This window comes from Antrostomus carolinensis, unplaced genomic scaffold, assembly GCF_000700745.2.
Source record: "Antrostomus carolinensis isolate BGI_N321 unplaced genomic scaffold, ASM70074v2 scaffold18008, whole genome shotgun sequence".
NCBI lineage: Eukaryota > Metazoa > Chordata > Aves > Caprimulgiformes > Caprimulgidae > Antrostomus > Antrostomus carolinensis.
The window spans coordinates 47495-67494 of record NW_010333864.1 but is presented as its reverse complement, the minus strand read 5'-3'; the positions used below and the strand labels follow the sequence as shown (position 1 = coordinate 67494).

Below are 20000 nucleotides of genomic sequence, written 5' to 3'. Positions count from 1 at the left end.
AGGTGCTTACTGTAGGAGCTGAGTTCCTTTAGAAACTCCTTCCCTACCTTACACAGAGGCAAAGTGGTATCTAATACTGAAAGCCCAGTGGGGTGAATCTGAGTGTCTACCAGCCTCTTGTGTTCTGTGAAGAACTCAATCATCCTGTCTACACGTGGCAAACTTATTCTTTGGATAGAGCACCCAGTCCTCCTTCCTGCTCCCTCTTCTCAGCCCTAGGAAATTCATGTCAAGCATGTGTGTCCTCTGTTCGTAGTTCAGACTCTTTTCCAGCAGGAAGTCAGAAACCCTCCTCCCCTCCCTTCTCCCAGCTCCCCGGATCACCCACCTTTCAAAAGCACAAGGGAACCAATTTTGTCCTTTTCCAGCAACCCCGAATTTTGATAAAAGGTACAACAAGCATGAAACAATGAAAACTGAAAATGCTTCTTTCAATACATGCCCTGCTCATATGCATGAAAATATCTCAGACCATCCAGGCATGCGGTTTCAACACTTACAAAGTTTGAATAAACACTAAAACTTTGCTTTTGCTTTAAGTTAGTTTGGTTAGTGGCAAAAAGCAACATGTTTGTTTGGGGGAAAAAAAAACAAAAACAAACCAACCAACAAACCACTGCTTTGCAGAAAGGGGTCCTGCAGTGGCAGAACGGGCTGGAAAATCTGCCTTTAGCAAAGTAAATGAGGAGCAGAGTTGGAATATTCTGGATCAGCCAGAACACTGCTGAAGAATGAGATTTTTTTTACAGCAATAATTACTGTGAAACACCTCAGTCTGCCTTGGTTTGCATAGTCCTGTTTCTGAAGAAATGCACCTGAGAAAATAAAGAGCTAACACAGAGTAATTCCTACTGGGTGAAGGTGATCTGTATGGCCCCAAAATCTCAGCTACTTTAATCACTAGCACCGATGGGATGGTGGCTGTGCAAATGCTTCAGATATCAGAACTTCACTTTTGATCCAGAGGCTAGAGAGCAAGGGAATGCTAGTCAGAAGGAAAGCAATTATTCAGTCCATTTACAGTCTCCAGAAACATGGTTCTGCTCCCAAATAACCTTTATTTTTAAAGAATGATTGAGAGGGCATCTGCGTTCCGCACTCCCCAATCACATCACTATATATCAAGGCACAGATACATGAATAGTTCAAGAGGAATGCAGAGTAACAGACTCCTGTTTGACAGCAATCAGCAGATACATTTGATTCCAGCAATCTTTAGTACCTGTAAGGCTGAAAACACATCTCCAGATAAAGCAGTCATCAGGTAAGTGGTTCACTTGCTGTCTACTGCAGATGTATTTCCCTTCAGTGGTGCTGCCCACTATCTAAAGAGTCACTGAGCTACTACACCTACAAAAAGGAGAACTGCCCTTTCAATTCAAGGTGAGGTGTAATTCCAGGATCTATGTGCTTATAAAATCTGAGAGAGGGTAAAAGAAAAAGAGGCAGACACCTATGGAGGCTGATAGGACTTAACTGGTCCCTGCAAATGCAACGTTCACACTTCAGCCATGCATTTGTCCAGGCAAGATTCTGCCACTGATCATCAACACCACACTGGTCTTTAAAATCCTCAGTGTGTTTGGGTTTTTTTTCTTGTTCTTTTTGTTTTTTTTTTTTTTTTTTTTAATGATATCCTCCCTTTCTCACTGGAAAAAATTTATGAAATTAAAAAAGTGACTCAGTCCTTAATTTAGACTCCAGATCTGGCAGACACTTAAGCATCCCTCATTAAACACCTAAGTATTTTTTGGCTTTCAATGAATCCATACTGAGGTAGCACTGTTCCACAAATGAGATAATCTCCTCAGAACTTTCAAGCCACTTCAAGATTTCTATGTGTCTATAAACAAATATAATAAACCTCCTTGCTATAGATGAACAAATCTGATAGAAATGTTGCATCTCTAGAGAAATTCTTCCCTATTAATATTACAAGAAACAAACACATGCTAATGAGGTATAAAGTACCTCAAAACTTTCCTGTTTCAAATATGAACACTTTCCTGAACGTGGACTTCAGCAGACAGCGGGTCTCAGAGAAACATGCTCTTTGTTTCTTTGTCTTGCCTTACTGCCATGTGTTCCAAACCAAATGCTAGCTGTTATCCCATGCTTACATCAGAAAGCAAAGGAAGAGTTAAAGAAAAAAAGACTTTATATTCTTTAAACAAAAACTCCCAAGACAAGGAATTGTGACAACTTGTTGTTTCCATGGATATGACTAGTTTAGAGACTGTCACAGACAGACAAACTAGGAAAGAAGGCTGAATCCAACCACAATGTCATGTGGGATATTACATTTCTCTCTTCCTTGTTCAATAAATTCTAAAAGTATAAAAAAGTATAAAAGAAGGCTATGTGAATATCAGTGGAAGATTTCCTAAATGATACACTAACACTATTACCCAGTGACCTCTACCTGAAGTAAATTATTTAAATTTATTAAAAACCAGTCAAATGCAAGGAGGAAGCTCTCACATTCATCTGAGGGGATACAGGCTTGCCTTGTAACTTTAAAAGGGACAAGAAGCCACCTCTTCCTGAATGTAAACCCTGGCAAAACACCACTGCCTTAACTTCTGACCTTTGCAAAAAGGCTTTTATGCTCCCCATGAGAATTACAGATTTCAGAAAGCATTCAAGAGTTCTGTGGTGGTTGTCGTTTTCATCGTGCTTGTGGCTGGGGTCGGTTTTGCGCACAGCTCTGCACTGCTGGCCCCGAGCAGAAGACGCCTGCCCTGTGCTGGCCGCAGTGTGACTTACTTTCCGAATCGGGAATTGAGCTTGTTAGTGAGGAGCTGGTAGATGTGGTGATGCTCATGGAGGGGCTCATACCGTAACGGGGGTACGCTCCCGTCATGGCTGTGGTATGAGAGATCCACGCTGCAGGGTCAATTGGCCTCACTGGTTCAGCTGCAAAACAACCAGGAAGGGAGAAAAAGACAAATGGAATCAGATTGGCAGTAAACATTAAGACTTAGGGTAAGAAGGAATTTTTTAAGGATGCACAAGTCCCTTGCCATTCTGATAGTATAACTGAGAACAAAAAGCACCTTGCCAGCAGCAGTTGGTTTCCTCTGGCAACTGCCACAACAGCCTCACAGGACAAACCCGTGACACTCCTGGTTCTGTAACTGTGGTAGGAGTGAAATGTTTCCCCTTGTGGGAAAGAAACTACCAGTCCAGTAATAATATTTCACTATTATTCCACACATTGAGACCGAGATTCTCATTTTGCTATGATGTGAAGTACAACCAAATACTTTGCCCCAGCTGACAAGAAGATCTCTCCCTACTTCTGAGGGTCCTGGATCAATAATTACCACTCAGACAGAAGGTGCTGCTGAAGGTGAATCAGAACAGTAACTCTAAAGCTCTATATTTGCATCATGGAATTCCCCTCTCAGTGTTTTCAGCAGCCATAATGAAATGTTTAGGACTGGAATAGTCTTGCAAAATAAATAGAGAAGATAAAAAGACCATTTGAAGAGGCTGGTATCAGAGAAAAGTGAAAATGACACTCAGACCTTAAGAAGTGTCACATAGCAAGTAACTTTTAAAGCTGGGAATAAAACTCAATTTTTCCCATAATCTGTATTACTTCTTTCCTTTGGAATCATAGTGGCTGTTGTTCCATTGCCTTAAAACCAGAAATTACATAAAAGAGCTCTGCCTATGTTAAGTATTTTCTCAAAATATCCCACACATTACTGTGAGCAGATACACTGCTGTTTGCCTCAGATAATAGCAGATGCATCTTTGCTGAACAAAGGACAAAGGGATACACAAGCTCTCCCAGTAGCAAATCTGAAATATGTGATTTGTGGGATTTTTCTTTTGATTATGCTGGTTTTCCTAAGGACTTCACTGAGTGAGGTGTCGAGTCTATTGCATTAATTTCAAAGGACAACGCTATCCTCATCTTCACAGGACTGGTTTCAATAGCAGAAGCAGAACACTCACCAGTAGGAGGCAGCTGTGTTTGTCACAAGAGCACAGATCTTTTATAGCTACTGAAAGGTTTATTAAGCCCAAAGTTTTAAAACTAGATCATTTTCAAGAGGTTTTCTGTGTATTAAAACAATGTTGTCTGCCTCAAATTTTAAAAAATAGTTCAAATTCTTTCTAAGAAGTGTACATGTGATAAAATGAGGCTTTTTAACACTTAGGTATAGTTATCCTCCAAACTTTCTATCAATTGAAAGGTTAAGATCATGAGGATACCCACCAAAAGGTTAAGAGCTTGATCCAAAGCCATGTGAATCAAAAGAAAAACTCCCATGAATTCAGTGGGCGCTGGAGTCTCAGAAAGAGTATCTTAAACCCCTGCCTCCCAAAACAAAAAGCAAACAAACAATACAACCAAACTTTAAAGTATCAAACTTGTAGGAATGGAAATCTGTTAGATGCCAAAATAGCAGAAAAGATTCTAGACCTTGAGGGCTCCACAGGAACCCACCAAAGAGCATAAATATGTACTCACCCCTGGGGATGGTGAAATAACTCCTGGGAGTAGGGTCCCAGCATTTGGCTACTGTTAGGCTGATCGGTCTAGGAAGAAAGAAAACAAGAAAGGGTGACTCTAAACTTTTTTTTTTTTCAGAAGTTGTAACTGCTACAAGGAACTCTCTGAAACAAACTTATTCCTATACAAGAGTTGTCAAGTGCATTCTGAGAATGCTTTTGAGATGCTTGTCGAAGTATTTTCAGTATAAACTAGGATCAGGATGTTTCTGGTTTTGCATAGATCATGAGCACCATTGATGAAATCTGTTGAATGATCAGCTCTTGAGCATTAAAACACTCATCCTACAAACAAATAGTGCTACTGAAACCAGGCAACTCCTAGTTTGTGTTGGTTTTGGCTGGTAGGTTGGAACCAGTCTCATCTATTCATCATTTACACTGAGAAGTTCAGAGTTGAGATCAGCAGTCACACTGGTTGCTTATTGAGATCAAAATCTTGATTTCTCTGAGGTTTTGTCAATACCTATAACTGCATATGGAGGATAAGTGGCAAGAGATTTATAATGTGCTCACCCTGGTTTGGAGACTATTTCCCGTAAAACCCGTACTGCATCATCATTGCTCATGTTCTCAAAATTGACATCATTCACCTGAAACATTGCAGAAAGCAGAGGTCAGGCTTTGCAACAGGAAAGTTAAAGACATTGCAGTTATTTGTTTGCAAATTTATTTGCCTTGCAACTGTTTCCATTCCTTTGAGCAGCTGCAGAAATACTGCTTCTCAGAGAAGAGCAACTCTCCAGCAGAGTTCACAAAGACATACAGATTTAAGTGATAACAGTCTTTGTGACACATTTCTCTGAGTATGAATGAATTCTATTAACTAATTACTACGTCCATGGATCTGGTGGGATGACTGAGGTGAGCCCCCAAGGTACAAGCCAGCAGCATGTATTTTTGGACACGGACCAACCTGCAGAAGCATGTCTCCTGGTTCAATTCGGCCATCTGCTGCCACAGCCCCTCCTTTCATAATAGAGCCAATGTATATGCCACCATCACCCCGGTCATTGCTCTGTCCTACAATGCTGATTCCCAGGAAGTTATACTTCTCTATACAGATAGAAAGTGGAGAGTAGGGGTAGGGGGAGGAAAGCAAACAAAGTGATTGGATTGATAGTGAAGAGCTAACACCAGGCTACTTCAGTCTTGAAAAATCAGTTCTTTCAACACATCAGCTGGGCCATCTTTGACTTACAATTATCTCGGGTTAGGCTATTGGCATATGTCTGCCTGGCACGGTCAGGGAAAGGCAACGCTGCTAAAGACATTATTTTTTCATATAAGACACTGAAAAGTTACATTCAAAAAATCAGCGAGAGAAATGACATTGAAAAGACACATCTACACCTAGTAATTAGGCACCCCATCAGCATTAGGCAATGTTTTTTCCACACGTCAAGAGTGGCAGGAAGAATTTGGTGCTACTGAAAGGTGCTGAATTGGCAGTCCTGCACATTTCTATCTGGCTAAACAATGAAACGCATGAGCAGCAGAACTGCAAACCTCCAGTGCCCTTCTACTCTTGCTCCTAATAATGTCTGACCCCTTCCCGTTCCTAGATGTAAGAGCAGAACTCTGTATCCTGGATTTCCAGCTCCTTCCCTGGGTTTCTCAGGAAGAATACTGAGCTGCTTGTGCAAATGGCTCCAGTACTGGACTAGGAATCCAGGCACAGTCAACAGAGCAGCAACTCTCAGCTGCCATTCCCTTTAGTTCAACTGGGATCCTTTCCCATCAAAGAACTTTCTACTGGCTCCAAAGGCTACTACACCATGACAAAATACATCTGTACCACTTAAAATTCATCATAAAAAAACATTGCTCATCCTCTTACCCATGTTGAGTGTGACAGTGATGATATTTAGGGACATGGTAGAATCAGTGATGCTGCTGAACGAAGACGACTGCAAAATATAACAGAAAATGCTCAAGGTTTTAAATGGCTCAAAATAAGACAATAAAAATAACTATTGAGGATTAATTGATTGGGAAATTATTAATAGGTTTTCATTTGGAAGGCATCCAGAAACCACTGTGGCTTCCCCAAAATTATTCTTCTTTTACAATCTGTAAGGAAAAAAAATCTGAACGCAATCTGCACTTTCTCCAAAGACTTATTTACAATACACACAGAGCAAGCTCCTGCATTGAGGTTTCTCAGCTGAACCTCACATTGAATCACTTCTGCTTTCTGACTACATGACTGACAGGAAGACATTTAAATACTAAAGTGCTCAGTGCAGCGTGAATTATTACATCCTCAGCTCCTCCCTAAAGAGAGGAGTGATCAACACATGATCCTTCAGGAAGTGAGAAGACAGACACTCCCCTCCCTCCAAAATAAAATACAAATGTGCTTATCAAGCATCTGCTATAACATTACTCCAGTTCTGGTGATAAAATGAATGCATACTCATTCTTTAATCTCTGAAGACTGATATTCATAGGAGAACAAAACAGCTACATCAAGAAGTACATCATCTGGACCATCCTCATTCTGCTACCACAGGACTAGTGCAAAAAAGGGTGAGAGAAAAGATTTGCAGTTTCCTATAAACTCAGATTTCTCCTCCCAGCAGAATGCAAGTCTCAGCAATTTATACATCAGATGTCTAATATCACAGACACCCCTTGCCCACATCAGCCAGTAGCACAATGGAGTTTCTCCTACAGATTCCGGTCTTGAAAGAGACAAGAAGAAATGCAATCACTTCACAGGAAAAAGAGAAAGGAAGAGGAGAAAAGAGTCTTGACTCTAGTGCTGCAGAACTTCAAATGTTAGAGGTTTAGTTCAGGGTAGATGGGAGCCAAAGGGAACCTTTGCAATGAATTCAACAGGGCACATATCTGTTCTGGATCCCTTCCTAATTCACAGGCTACACTCAAAAATCACAATTCATCTCCCTGGAAAATGATGATGCCAACCTTACCCTGTCAATCTGCCGCATCCTTTGTTTCCTCCTCCTGCGTTTATGCTTCCGTATGAGCCGGGATGAAGTACTTTGCTCAGTGGAGCTACTCAACCTGAGGGAAATCGAGAGCAAATGTCAACTCTAGAAAGCTGAGCCATTTGCATTTCTCTGCACCCTGCCAAAAAAAGGCTGATTCCTACAAAAGCAGGAGAGAGTAAATCATGCAGACACCACCAGCCAGCTTACAACGCACTGCTCTGCTTCTTGCTGAACTGCTGCTCAGTCCCAGTGTGTATCTCAGCCTCTCCCTAGGAGCACAGAGAAGAGACCAGCTAAACTACAGCATGGATTAGAGAGTATAATTTACTGGCTCCCTCTGCTCCTGATTCCAGGCCCATCAAAGAAAAATGCACACTATAGTAACAACTGCACATTAAACAATTATTTTAATCTCCAATTGAGAGAACAACAGACAACATGGAGAATCTCTTAATTTTTTTTTTTGAGTCTTGTCATGGTGTTATTTTCTTCTGCTGTTACCTACCCTGTTAACAGGAACCTAACGTTGGGGCTTGAACTCAATGAAATAAAGTAGCAATTGAGAATAGCTACTACCAAACAGTGACAGAGGAACAGTGAATATCATTTACCTTTACACAGTCTGTTAGTTTTATTTTGTTGTGGTTTTTTTCAGGCTCTTCAAACTTGTAGAAGCTAAATGTGCCACATGCTACATATAAATCCTCAAATGCCCCTAAGAGTTAGGAATGTTAATCATGCTCATTTTACAGACAGTGGACTGAGACACAGAAAGACATAAATGGATTTGCCTAAATTAATTTCAGAAGCCTGCAACGAAGCCTAGATTTCAGAGATACCAGTGTAACACCACAGAGACATCTCTCCTCTATTTATTATGTTAAGAATGGCAAAAAAAAGACAAAGTGATGCTCCATCATTAACCAAGATTAACAAAAATCCAACCCTATACAAACACAAGTAATTGAACTGGCACTGTCACAAAGAAAACAGTGCCAGTCTTTTTTCCCAGTCTCCATGTCCCTCTTCTTCAAAGTTCTAGCCACATGCAGGAGTGCTAATTACCTCCAGCAAAACTTGATACCAGCAACTTCAAAAAGGAGTTTGCTGTCATGAGATTACAGCCCACCACACTGGGAAACCCATGGTGCATAAAGGAGGTGTGTTTCAGTCAAGCATACCGAGCTGAATATTACAGCTGATGGAACTGCTCAGAGGGTGTGAATCTCTTGCCATTCTCTTTAAGTTCACAAAACTATTTCAGGCATGTTAACCTCACACATTCCTTTTTTCCCCTCCCACCAAGGCTAATTAATTTAAAGAGACATGAGGTGGTATTTTCAAAATAGATCAAAAATTTGATAATTTACCATCTGTGGAAACAGCACACAACACCTGGTTTTCTGAGGCTTTACCTTTTCAAGAGGAGAAATGAAGAGATCTCTCAGATGCAGGGCTCCCAAAATTGGACTTGTTCAACATTCACGACTCTTCTTGAAAGTACTGGCAAATACTGACACAAAAACATTTAACTACCAATACTCTCCCTCTTCTTATTTCCTCACCAATTTCATTCTCCTCCTCTTCTCTCCCTGAGTGTCTCGTTAGTAGGATTCAGCTAAAACTTCCCAGCACACAAGACTTTAGGAGCTGCCTGCTCTTTGAGAAGGGCAGCAAAAAGAAAGGAGGCAAAAGACTGGGGGAACTTTTCTGCATAAACACAAGTCAAACAACAAGATACCTTCAAAGCTATGAGAGATCTGTGAGTGCCCTTCTTCCACTGATTAGAGTATGAATTCAGTGCTCCAGCCTGCAAAACCCTCTGCTCACAGGCTCTATTCCCTGCTGCAGACAGGACACAAGGGTGTGTGAAAGCCCTGCTCTTTCACACAACGAGGCAAGACCTTCCACTAGTTTTGGAGACAGCTGAACTAGTCCATAACAGAAAGGACAAAACCTTAACATTTTATCTGTCCTTTTGGTTACTAGAATCATACTTCAACGTCTTTCACAGCATCCAGGCAATTGATTTTCATTGTCTATGCACAAATTTCACCTCCTGCCATATCCTATTTTTGGCTTTACCCCACTGTGCATCACTTAAGGATTATGCAACACTTCCTGTCACCAGCCTTTCTAGAATGGCATCCTCTAATGGTTACTGTGGATAAAGAGAACTAATTTAATTCATATCTATTACTACGTCCCTGAAAGGGATAATGCCTCTGGCTAACACTGCCTACTGTAAAAAGCAATTTTAAGTTAGCAATGTTCATACAGCAGAGAAAGAAAATGGAGAGAAAAACTGTATCAAAAGCCACACCTGCCTGAAATCAGCTCCTTAGAAAAGCCACAGTTCAGGTTTAGTTGAAGAGGACAGAAAATATTTCAGAGAAGTAACCACTCGAGCCAAAACATCCTCTCACATGAGTTGCACAAAACTGGTGATCAGAAGGCAGTGCAGAAACATTTTGATATGCTTATACATTGGCTTCTATAGAGATAAACATAAGAAAATGTTACTTATTACACTGGGGGAACCATAAATGTAGAGCTTACTCAGTTTTTTCATCCCTTCTTGGGGGAAGCTGGAAAATGCCTTAAGTTGCCTTCATAAACCTATGTGGAAGTAGAAGGCAAGACAGCCTGTTTCAGCAAGACTCCCACACTCTCTGAAAGCATATTTGTAACCATCAGGTTTCACAGTCTCTGCAATTTCTTAAAAAAGAGTTAAGTCTCTATCTATTTTCATGTAGCTATGGTACACTTCATTTTTTCTTGTAATTTCTTTTAAATCCATAGCTAAATCATTCATCAACACTGCAAATCTCGTATTCCAGGAGTATCTGGATGCTAAACAGCAGCTCAAACATATTCTAATGAGGAACAATATTTTGATCTCTAAATTATTCCCAGAAATGAGTAAAAGTTATTATTACAATTTAATGAGCAAAACAAGATGGTGTATTTTGAGCTTTTGGGAAAAATAAAGTGCAAAGATGAAAAACAAATCTGGAATCATAACTACCAATTTCCTGCACTAGCCACTGGCTAAAAACCTGACTGCACTTCCAACAGAAAGGCTAATAAATCCCATAGAAGAGTTTTTTTAAAGAATAATAATAATAATTTATCCCATCTACATTTCCCAAAGGAAGGAAAAGCAGGTAACAGTTTGTTAAAGAAAGCGTATCCATATAGTTTACAAAGAACTAATGTTAATTTCTTAAATGAGAAATTAACATAATCAATTTTTTTGTAGTGAATTATTTTAGTTATGTTGAACTGAGAATACTAATTGCAAGTTGCTGACAATAATCCTACAGCTGTCATATCTCCTAGACCTTTATTTGCTTAATAGAAGGCAGAAACAAGACTCTTATTGTAAAGTTTAGCACGAGCTCCCTGCATCAATCTGTACTCAAAATACCAACTTCTACCTGCAAATAACACTAATGTTCAATTATATCATATGTTGAAAACAAAGGAAAGCAATTACTGCACTCACACTACTTGAAGGGTTCTGTACTATCCTGTAATATTTGTGAACAAATTAATTCACTGAAAGAAAAAATTATTCTCTCTCTCTAAGTACATGCAACAGAACTTCCTTGGACTGGAAATGAAACAACTCTGCTGCCCTGCTCCAAGTTAAAAATTAAACAAGCCAACGTCGAACACACACTGTTAGAAAAGCATTCTCAACCTTACAACCTCTTCACTTCCAAGACAACAACATCCTTTACACCTGAGTCCTTCTCTCAGTGACCTCCTCCATGCACAATCTCCTTTACAACGCAGGTTCTGACACCAGAGTTCACCAGCTGTTATTAAACAAACTTACCCCCTTCAACCTCTTTTTCCCCAGGCCGCTGTCTCCAGCAGATCTGGAGCATGCTCCATTTTCTATTTGGCTGTATTTGCCTCTGAAGAAAACTTCTCCCTGCCAGCACAATCCCTCATCTGCTCGAGAACATCATCACTGTAACACAACAGCATACCTCGGAGCATTCCATTCAGTTGTTCTTCCTGACTAGCTGGCCTGGCAGCTATTCTGTGTGCCAAAAGCTTCTGCCCTCGCCTAGAAAGGAAAAGGCCTGCGCAGCAGCTTCGGAGAGTCTCTCTCTTCTCAGGTCAGATGCAGGAAGCTTTACTTTATTAATATAGAAAGATTTAGCTGGGTCTAGTATAATGTGCTTCAGTGGCCACCCTGACTGTGCTAATCCTGCCCTACTGCATATCTTGCTGCCATAGAAATGATTAATTTATTTATAAGAAACAAAATCAGCTGCAGGGTTGTTGTTGTTTTTGTGGGTTTGATATTTTTAGGGAGGGAAGAAGGGTTAGAAGCCCTAAAGGCTGAGAGTACATTCAGGTTAACTACTGATCTTGCCAACCCTTTATGCACATGAATATCCGGGTGAAGTACAAAGCATCCAGAAGGTTAATTTTCTGTATCTTCAGGTGTTGGCAACTTCACTGTAACTGCAAAACAAGTTCTTGAAACTAATTCAGGACCAAAACTGAACATGTTAATTTAGCCATCCTTTCAACCCTTTGGAAACACCCAGCCTTTAAACAGAAACTGAAGGAATTGCTGTTCTTCAACAGGTTTTTAAGCTGTGACTAACTGCAAGACCAAATAGATCCACTGAGTTCAATAAGCTAATAATCCTCTTGTAAACACAGCAAATGCTTAAGTATCTCCAGGACCAGTTGTTCTTTGCTGTTTCCATTCTATCTAGAATTTAAGAAAAATCATGTTGCATCTTAGTTGTTTTAGCTACAGATACCTATGAACCATCAGAGACCTGTAATCTTATTTTCTCTGACAATTACTAGAAATCTGTAATGGGTTTTCATAACTCAGCTGGATGAACAACAGCTCTAGAGAGTCTCTGAACACAACAGCGTTCAAAGAATGCTGTCACTGCAGCCAGAAAAGTGAAGAATATTAGTTCTGATGTATTTTACTTCTTTAAAAACAGGCATTTTGAATCCAATAAATGTATTGGCTTTTTTTTTTTACAGAACAATAAAAATATCTTTAGAGATTAACAAGGACGTCTTGAAATTGAGAGCTTTTTTTGCAAGAATAAAGGAATAATTCACACTCTGTGCAAACAGAAAAAATAATTAAGAAGTCATAAATATATGACATCACAGCCTGCCTTTGCAACAGCATTAACTTTGATGAATTCCTGTCCTGCTCAATGCAATTACACTGGGACTCCTTTACAATTCAGCTTTAGTGAAGTGCATATTTATTAGGAATATATGCTGAAGGTATATTGTTAAATATTCACATCATTACTTTATAAATAAGCAGACAGTTGCACATTGCTTTGATCTTAAAATGTGATCATTCTTGCTACTAAAAGGAAAGAACAGGAAGAGAATTTTTCTCCTAATTGGAACAGTGGCTATAGGCAGCTTGGATAACAACCCTAATCACTCAGCTTGTTTCTCAGAGCAGTGATTATATGAAACATGTTGTTACTGATGAATTATCAGCACTCAAATCACATGTAGCAGGGAAAAAAAAAGAAAATAAAGGAAAATTTAAAAAGAAAAAGGGTCAGGGAAGAGAAGATACAAATTTTCTCCTCTCACCAGTCAGCAGTATCAAGAGTCAGGAAAGCCCAGTCAAGTCACTGGAAAACAGATGCAAACAGTGTTTACCAGCTCAATCACCACACCAGTGCTCTACCTGCTTGTGTTGTCGTCATCATCAGAGTCAATGAAGCTGCTGGATTCCAGCTCACTACTCATCATGGTAGAAGCGCTGTCATAACCAGGAGGGTGTTCACGGTGTCTGTCCAGTTTTGGATGACCATTGATCCGAGGGACTGTAAAAACAACAGAAATGGAGTATTGCTAGGAAAAAAAGGAAGAGCACGGAAAAAGTGGAACTGTGAAGAGCACAACATCGATCTTGACAGCTGCAGACAGTTCTGCCAGAGAATCCTTAAGATGAAACCAGGCTCTTTGCAGAACCTGATTTCGTTCAGCAGCTGGAAAGCCTAATCCCCTGGCTGGCCTGCCTGCCTACCTACCTTTTTCCTAACTTTTTAATTTGTCTATGGCTCAGCTCACGGGCAAGCCATGAACGGATCAAGACAGAAGTGGCAGGCACGAACAAGCGCTAAAATGGTATTAGAACATCAACTAGAAAGGACATGAGAAGTTGATGTTAATAGGAAGGTACACCTGAAAATCTTGGAAAAGCAGCAGACAACACAATTTGAGTTTGGTATGAACAGGCTTATCAGCACAGAAAATGTTAAACAACATTCCTTGATGAATTCTATTCATATCTCACCCATAAAACCACCTTTCCCTTGACCTGTGCTACGCATTCCCATCCCCATACCTACACCACCTTGTCTGGGCAGTACAGCTATATCAAAGTCACATTGTCTTGACCATTCCATGTGCTTCAGAACAATTTCTTACTAATCCCTGGCTGTGCAGATGTTGTCAGACACACAAACATTCCTGTAGATAACCCTCTCAGTAAGAACACCATTTACTTGAAGGCAGCAGCGATTCATCTTTTTCTAGACATATTTTATGGATTTTCCTCTGCAAAGCAAACTCCTCTGCCTGCTTCCTTTCAGGGACCTCTCATTAGAAGACTCATAATCTGTAAATGCTCTATTTTGCCAAGAATGTCCCTTTCCCTGAAACACGAAAGGCTCAGCTTGATAAGGCACCTGGTCAAGAAATAAACATAACAGGCTTCACAGACAGACAGATATTTTAAAACATACTCTCCAAATTCACAACCTCCTCCCACATCCAAGGGATCTGCTCTTCAATTACAGAACAGAAAACCTTCACAAAGGAGGAGTGTTTGCAGTAGGAATGATGTATGATGCTGTGTGACTGTACGCATTGAAAGTTAATTGACAGTTCTTGCTCACTGTTAAAGTAACATGGTTTGAAAAAGCAAGAGCCATCCTAAATACCTGGCTGTGAAGTCCACCGTGGCTCACCTTCACTCCTCTGTTTCACATTGCTCAGCAGTGAAATAAAAAAACTGATTCATTTTCTTCCTTCTTCAAAACAACAACTCATCACAGACACAGTGGGAAAAAAGCATTGAAAGGCCTGAACTTTCAGTTCTGTCTAAATGAATGTTCATCAGTTTCCTCAAAATTTAAAGTCCAATATAAATTGGAAATGGACTATTAATGTGCTCCACACACAGATGATTAGGTGAAAATAAAGTAGCGTCAGGAATCCCACATCCACACTAGAAGAGTCTCCTAGCTCTGTCTTTAAACTAAAATCTAAGGAGCAGCCAATTCTGCTTGATGGATACAGGTAAAAAGAAACAGATACTGGCCAAATTTTATTCCTCCTAAGCTGGGACTAACATCTTAGAGGGAGCAGCTCAACCAGATATTGTAGAAACTGATACAGCTGTTCATGGCATAATTACTGAGGAGGTAAAGACTATATTGCATTGCTGCTTCTCATCAAGAACAGGCAACTTTGACCTTTGCGAGTCAAGGTCCAGTAATCCATTCTACAAAGTCCCTGAATGTTCAGCCCTGGCTATTCATCCAGGCTCTAAAAAACCCACAATTTTTCTTTCAAAGTTGCTTTCATCCATAACAAAAACAGGGGGGAAAAAAAAAGTAGAAGGGAAGAGACACCCACATGCTGAAGCTGAGCTGAGCAAACAGCACTTTTCAGCAAATTAACAGGCCTTAGACAGTCAGAGTTCTGATTTCTATGACTAATGAGAATGTCACAGACTTGAACAATTAAAATTCCTCCTTTTCTTGTGCTATAAGTTTTAAGACTTTATATAGTGCAGCCTAGAGTTCAAAATACTTCACTAGATCTGGAAACCTGGATGCTAATCACAGCACTGGATAAATTCAACTCAAACTCTTCAGCCTCAGCTGAAGTATAAAATCAAGTCCAGACACCTTGTCCATTTATTTTTTGCTTCTACACAGTGAAACATCATAAACTGTGGAGCAAATTAAAACCTCTTATTCCAACAGATTGTATAACCCAAATATGCATTCAGTGGAAACAGAACTGGAACAGCTGTCAGTTGACACTGGCACCACTAGTGAGCAGCCAGATAACTCTGAAGGATGCAAAGCGTTCCATACTCCGATCACACAAACCCCTCGTCTCTCTTCTAAACACATTCCACCTTTAAGCCTAATTTCAGGAGCAACTGTTGGTTGGGAGAATATCATCACCAAGAAATCAGGATGTTGGACTACAGAACACATGAACACTATCACACTTACAAGCCCCGTGCAGTTTTCCTGAAGAGGGAATAACAATGAAGAGAAGGTGGTGACGTATGTACAATGGTTTGTGGCAAAGTGTTTGTGATCCTCAGCTATGATGGACAGAGACACTCACCAAATGCAAATCCAACACAGCCCCAAGTAACTTTGAGTTGGTTGCTGATTACTCCATGGTGTTGCTTCCACTGATCCAGTTTCCTTTCTGACTTCAAGAGGAAGTGACAGCAAATCTCAGAAATTTATCAGCTGGCACACAACTTACAACAAATCTACTACCTTTGCCCCTTCTGAGTTTTCAGTTATTTCTATTTTTCATAGAGGAGCAGATGGAAGTCAAAACATCAGCCATGGAGAAAACTAACTTATGTTTCTCCATTTTAAAAAGCCCTTCTTTTTTATTACAGGGCTTGTTCTTCCTGCCTTCCTCTGCTATTCATCCCTTGCAACTTATAAAAGTAATCACATCAATGTTGGATGATAACGTTGATTTCATTTGGAGAAGCTGACACTAAACAGAGCCCTGATATTAAAAACAAGCCTCTGCCAGAAGAAGCTTTCCCAGCTCTGACTGGGTGGGTAGTAGATTACAGGAAAAAAAAGACCTGGATTTCATCCACATTTAACTGGTATAAATAGGAAGCAAATTTGGGCAGCACACTTCTCTCATCAGAAAGAACATTTTTTCACATTTGGCTTTGATTATTATTAAGTACACAGCCCAGAAAGGAAGTTGTCAGCATGATTTTGTAATCTTCCTCAGCAAAACTAGTCTGTGTATGCAGCTGGGGAGGAGAGAGGGTGGGCGCCTCTGGTCAGTGGGTGGGTTGTCTCAAGTGCCCACCAGCAATCACCAGTCCTGTCTCTCCCATCGCAGGTGATGATGATTACACGATGCAGATGTTGATACCTACAGCGATATGCGCGGGGCTGCGGTTCTGGGTAGCATCTGACTGGTCCCAATGGCCTCATCAGGTGGTGACACCAGTGGTGACAGTATCTCCTACTGGGAGTGGGTCTCGGAGGGGAACGCTGCTGTGAGTGGAGCTCCTGTTGCCTCTCCTGCTGTGGCTGGCTCCTACCAAAACACTTTAAAAACGTGGGAGTGACCATTTCCCTGCCCACGCTGTGCCCACGTAAGGAAATCCCCAGCGTGGACCGTGACTATGGCTCTGTCCAAGTCCAACAAACACGTCCAGACGTACACGGAGCTTCCCACGAGTAGTTATATCTCACGCACAGTGTGAGAGAGAGAAAGAGCCAGTTCAGGGCTCCTGTTGGGACATGGGAAAATTTCATTCCTGAAGACTCCAAGATTATTAAATATATATATTTTTTTGCATGCTCTTCCTCCATGCCATAATCCCAAGGAAGCCTGTGCCCAAGGGGCAGTGCAGCTGGGAAGCAGTGTATCTTGAACGACTGGGGAAACAGAACAAAAATAATGTGCATTGATTTTGCCATTTGCCACCCTGCCATTTCCACACCACGCTTTGGAATCACATCTGCTGGATACAAGTCACTCTTTTTCACAGATCAGTTCTGAAAATCCAAATCCTTTTATAGCCACATTTTTAATGGGATCCTGTAATATGACATAGCTCTCTCCTTTCCAATAAACCACACATAAATAGACCTTTGGAATTTGCATAATTACTTTTTAGAACATAGTCAGGCTACTAGAGATTATACTGATTTGGGGCTTCTTGGGTGGGAGTAAATTAGTAATTTTTTAACAAGTCTCTGTGAAGTTTTAATGATTTCTAGGGAACAGCATTTTGAAAGTACCTTCACTGCTGGGAAGGTCACTGTCTCTGACAGGAAAGTAATCTTCCTTCCCCCTGTCTCCCCCCCTACTTAAGGTCATCCTCAGCCACACCAAGAACTCTTGGATCCTTCCCCCCATCCCAACCTGGTCCCCGCCAGCCCCTACCCGCAGCCGGTACTCACAGCACAGCGGGGCCACGGCCCGTTCCCGGCTCTCTCCGACACCAGGAGCCCACCCACCGTGCTGGGACACCGTGGTGGCAAGTCCACAGAGGACAAGGGCACCGTGCTGGAGAAGGCTGTGGGGATGGACAGCGTCTGTGGGCTCCTGTGTTACCTCAGCCACACGCTGCCACTGACCTCAGAGTTCTTCCATCAAGACTGGAAACAGCTCGCAGAAGCAAATGAATGCCTTCAGGGGGGTGGGCAGCTACATCTGCTCCTTGAATAACTCTCCTCCAGTGGAAGCAAGGCTGTCCTTCAAAATAAATTAAATAAAAGGACAGTCCTACTGACACGGGATCAGGAGTTGCAGCTTATCGTGTTTCCAGCACACAAAGAAAACACAAAGCACGTGTTTTAGAGCTGTCTTGTAGGTTCAGGAGACCCACCAGAAAGAATAAGCAAACAAAAACTCTGTCCCCTCCCATCCCCGTCTTCTAATGGGGCAGGAAAGCAAATTTCTCACGTGTAAAGCACTGCCAGGGAAATCAGGTTACAGCAGCAGGCATCATACGCCGCTTAGGAGACGAGACACAGCTTTATATGGTATTTTACGGGGTCCTTGGATTCTTCACAAGCTTTAGGCACGAAGAAAGTGAAAGGCATGAAGAAAGTAAAAGGCACGGACAAGTTGAGGTGGATGAATGATGGCAGTAATGTATATATATTTTGTCTGTCTGCCATGCCTCAATCTGACATGTGAATTTGCTGCCTGCAGTCGGGCTGCACCTGGAACGCTGCAGTCAGAGCTCAATACCACAGCAGCAGAAATTCGTTGGCACCTTTAAGCCAATTCCAAACAGCCAAAGCAACAGCCAAAACACTGCTAATGCAGAATTACAGAAGGAAATGGAAAAGGACCTTAAATCTGTGCCTCCTGAAACACGGTGGCAATTTCTAAGTTCTTTTCTGCATGTCACATCCAGGCAACCAAACTCAGTCCCACCACAGAGATGTGAAGGAAAGACTCCAACAAAGGAAAAACCCCTCTCTAAATGCAGTGTCCCTCCCTCTTCCTCTTTAGATCTTAACTTTTCTGTAGTAACTTATTTTATCAAATAGAAAAACTCCATTATTATGTTATTATAATAAATATCTTTATTATACAAAGTTATTTTTTAAAGGCTTCTAATTAGCAATCTGTTGGCCCACCTGCGTAAATTAAAACGTCAATTTATGGCTCTTCTCCTATCATCCAATATAAACCAAAAATGGAAGGGAATTGTTCTTTGAGCACTATAAAAGGTTCACTTCATTGCTTCCCTAAAAGCCAGTGTACAGCTGGATTCAGCTGGAACTGGAATGGGTGAACAGATGTGAGATAGAGAAGGGCTTTTAGTCTCATTTTGCACATCTGAAGAGGCACTGATAGTTGGGATCAACTTCCATATTTCTAAATATTCCAACTAAAATACCTCTGGTTTATATACTAGATCTGAAGAGCTCACTATTGCCTCCTGTTTACATTTTTTCCCTTTTCCTTTTTCCAGCTCTATCTTTTCTGTTAAATTTTAAACAGAAAATATAGGTTCAACTTCACATTTCCTGTTTGAACCACATCTACAGAAAAACCCCTCTACTGGCTTTATCAGTGTACAAATACACTTCAATTTTAACAATGGTTTATACCTCCCAAACAGCACCAGGTAGCCTGGAATTCACAAGACAGGCTGCCTGTGTAATTAAGGTGTGTATTTAAAGCCACAAAGTTTTTTTTTCATCTCTCTACCCACTTAAAATTCCCTTTTCTAAGTTTTTCTAATGTAGCCAACATTGTTTGGAGGAGAGGGGTCAGGAACTATTATTAGAATTGAGTCAGTACTTCCACAAACCATGATTATAAGGGGTTTATTCATAAAATACTCCCAGGTATCCAAGTCCTTAGTCTAAACAAGACTCATTCTCTGCTCTGGTTCAATGCCTGTCCCACTAACAACCAGGGACTTTCTGCCCTGTTGACCCCCTACTCCTGTTTCTTCATTAGAGGATGACGGAGTTCATTGAGACTGTCTGACAAAAGCCTTTCACTGTGTCACAGAGATTAGAATAAAGCATAGCCTAGGAGGTTAAATATGTCCTCCTTAACTTTTATCAACAGCAGAGTAGGCCCTGCCTGAGGGACGAAAGCACATCAAAGTACTAAATCAAATAAGCCTTGAAAGCGGAAAAGAGCAGAGCAGCATCTGCTCGAGGAAGCTGTAAAGAGGGTTCCCTGACACTGCCGAGAACAAAGGTGAGAGTGTCTCGG

At 41.0% G+C, this 20000-nt stretch overlaps 1 protein-coding gene across 1 annotated transcript in view; it reads right to left on the bottom strand.

Moving 5' to 3' along the window:
• Positions 1-20000, bottom strand: part of LOC104529659 (segment polarity protein dishevelled homolog DVL-1) — a 42868-nt gene that overhangs the window by 7060 nt on the left and 15808 nt on the right. The window contains exons 4-10 of the mRNA XM_010174023.1: positions 13195-13333; positions 7464-7557; positions 6368-6437; positions 5444-5583; positions 5044-5120; positions 4487-4554; positions 2767-2916 (exon numbers count right to left, since the gene is read on the bottom strand). Coding sequence (XP_010172325.1) covers positions 2767-2916; positions 4487-4554; positions 5044-5120; positions 5444-5583; positions 6368-6437; positions 7464-7557; positions 13195-13259 — 664 coding nt within the window. The 5' untranslated portion in view covers positions 13260-13333. The remainder of the gene's footprint in view (positions 1-2766; positions 2917-4486; positions 4555-5043; positions 5121-5443; positions 5584-6367; positions 6438-7463; positions 7558-13194; positions 13334-20000) is intronic.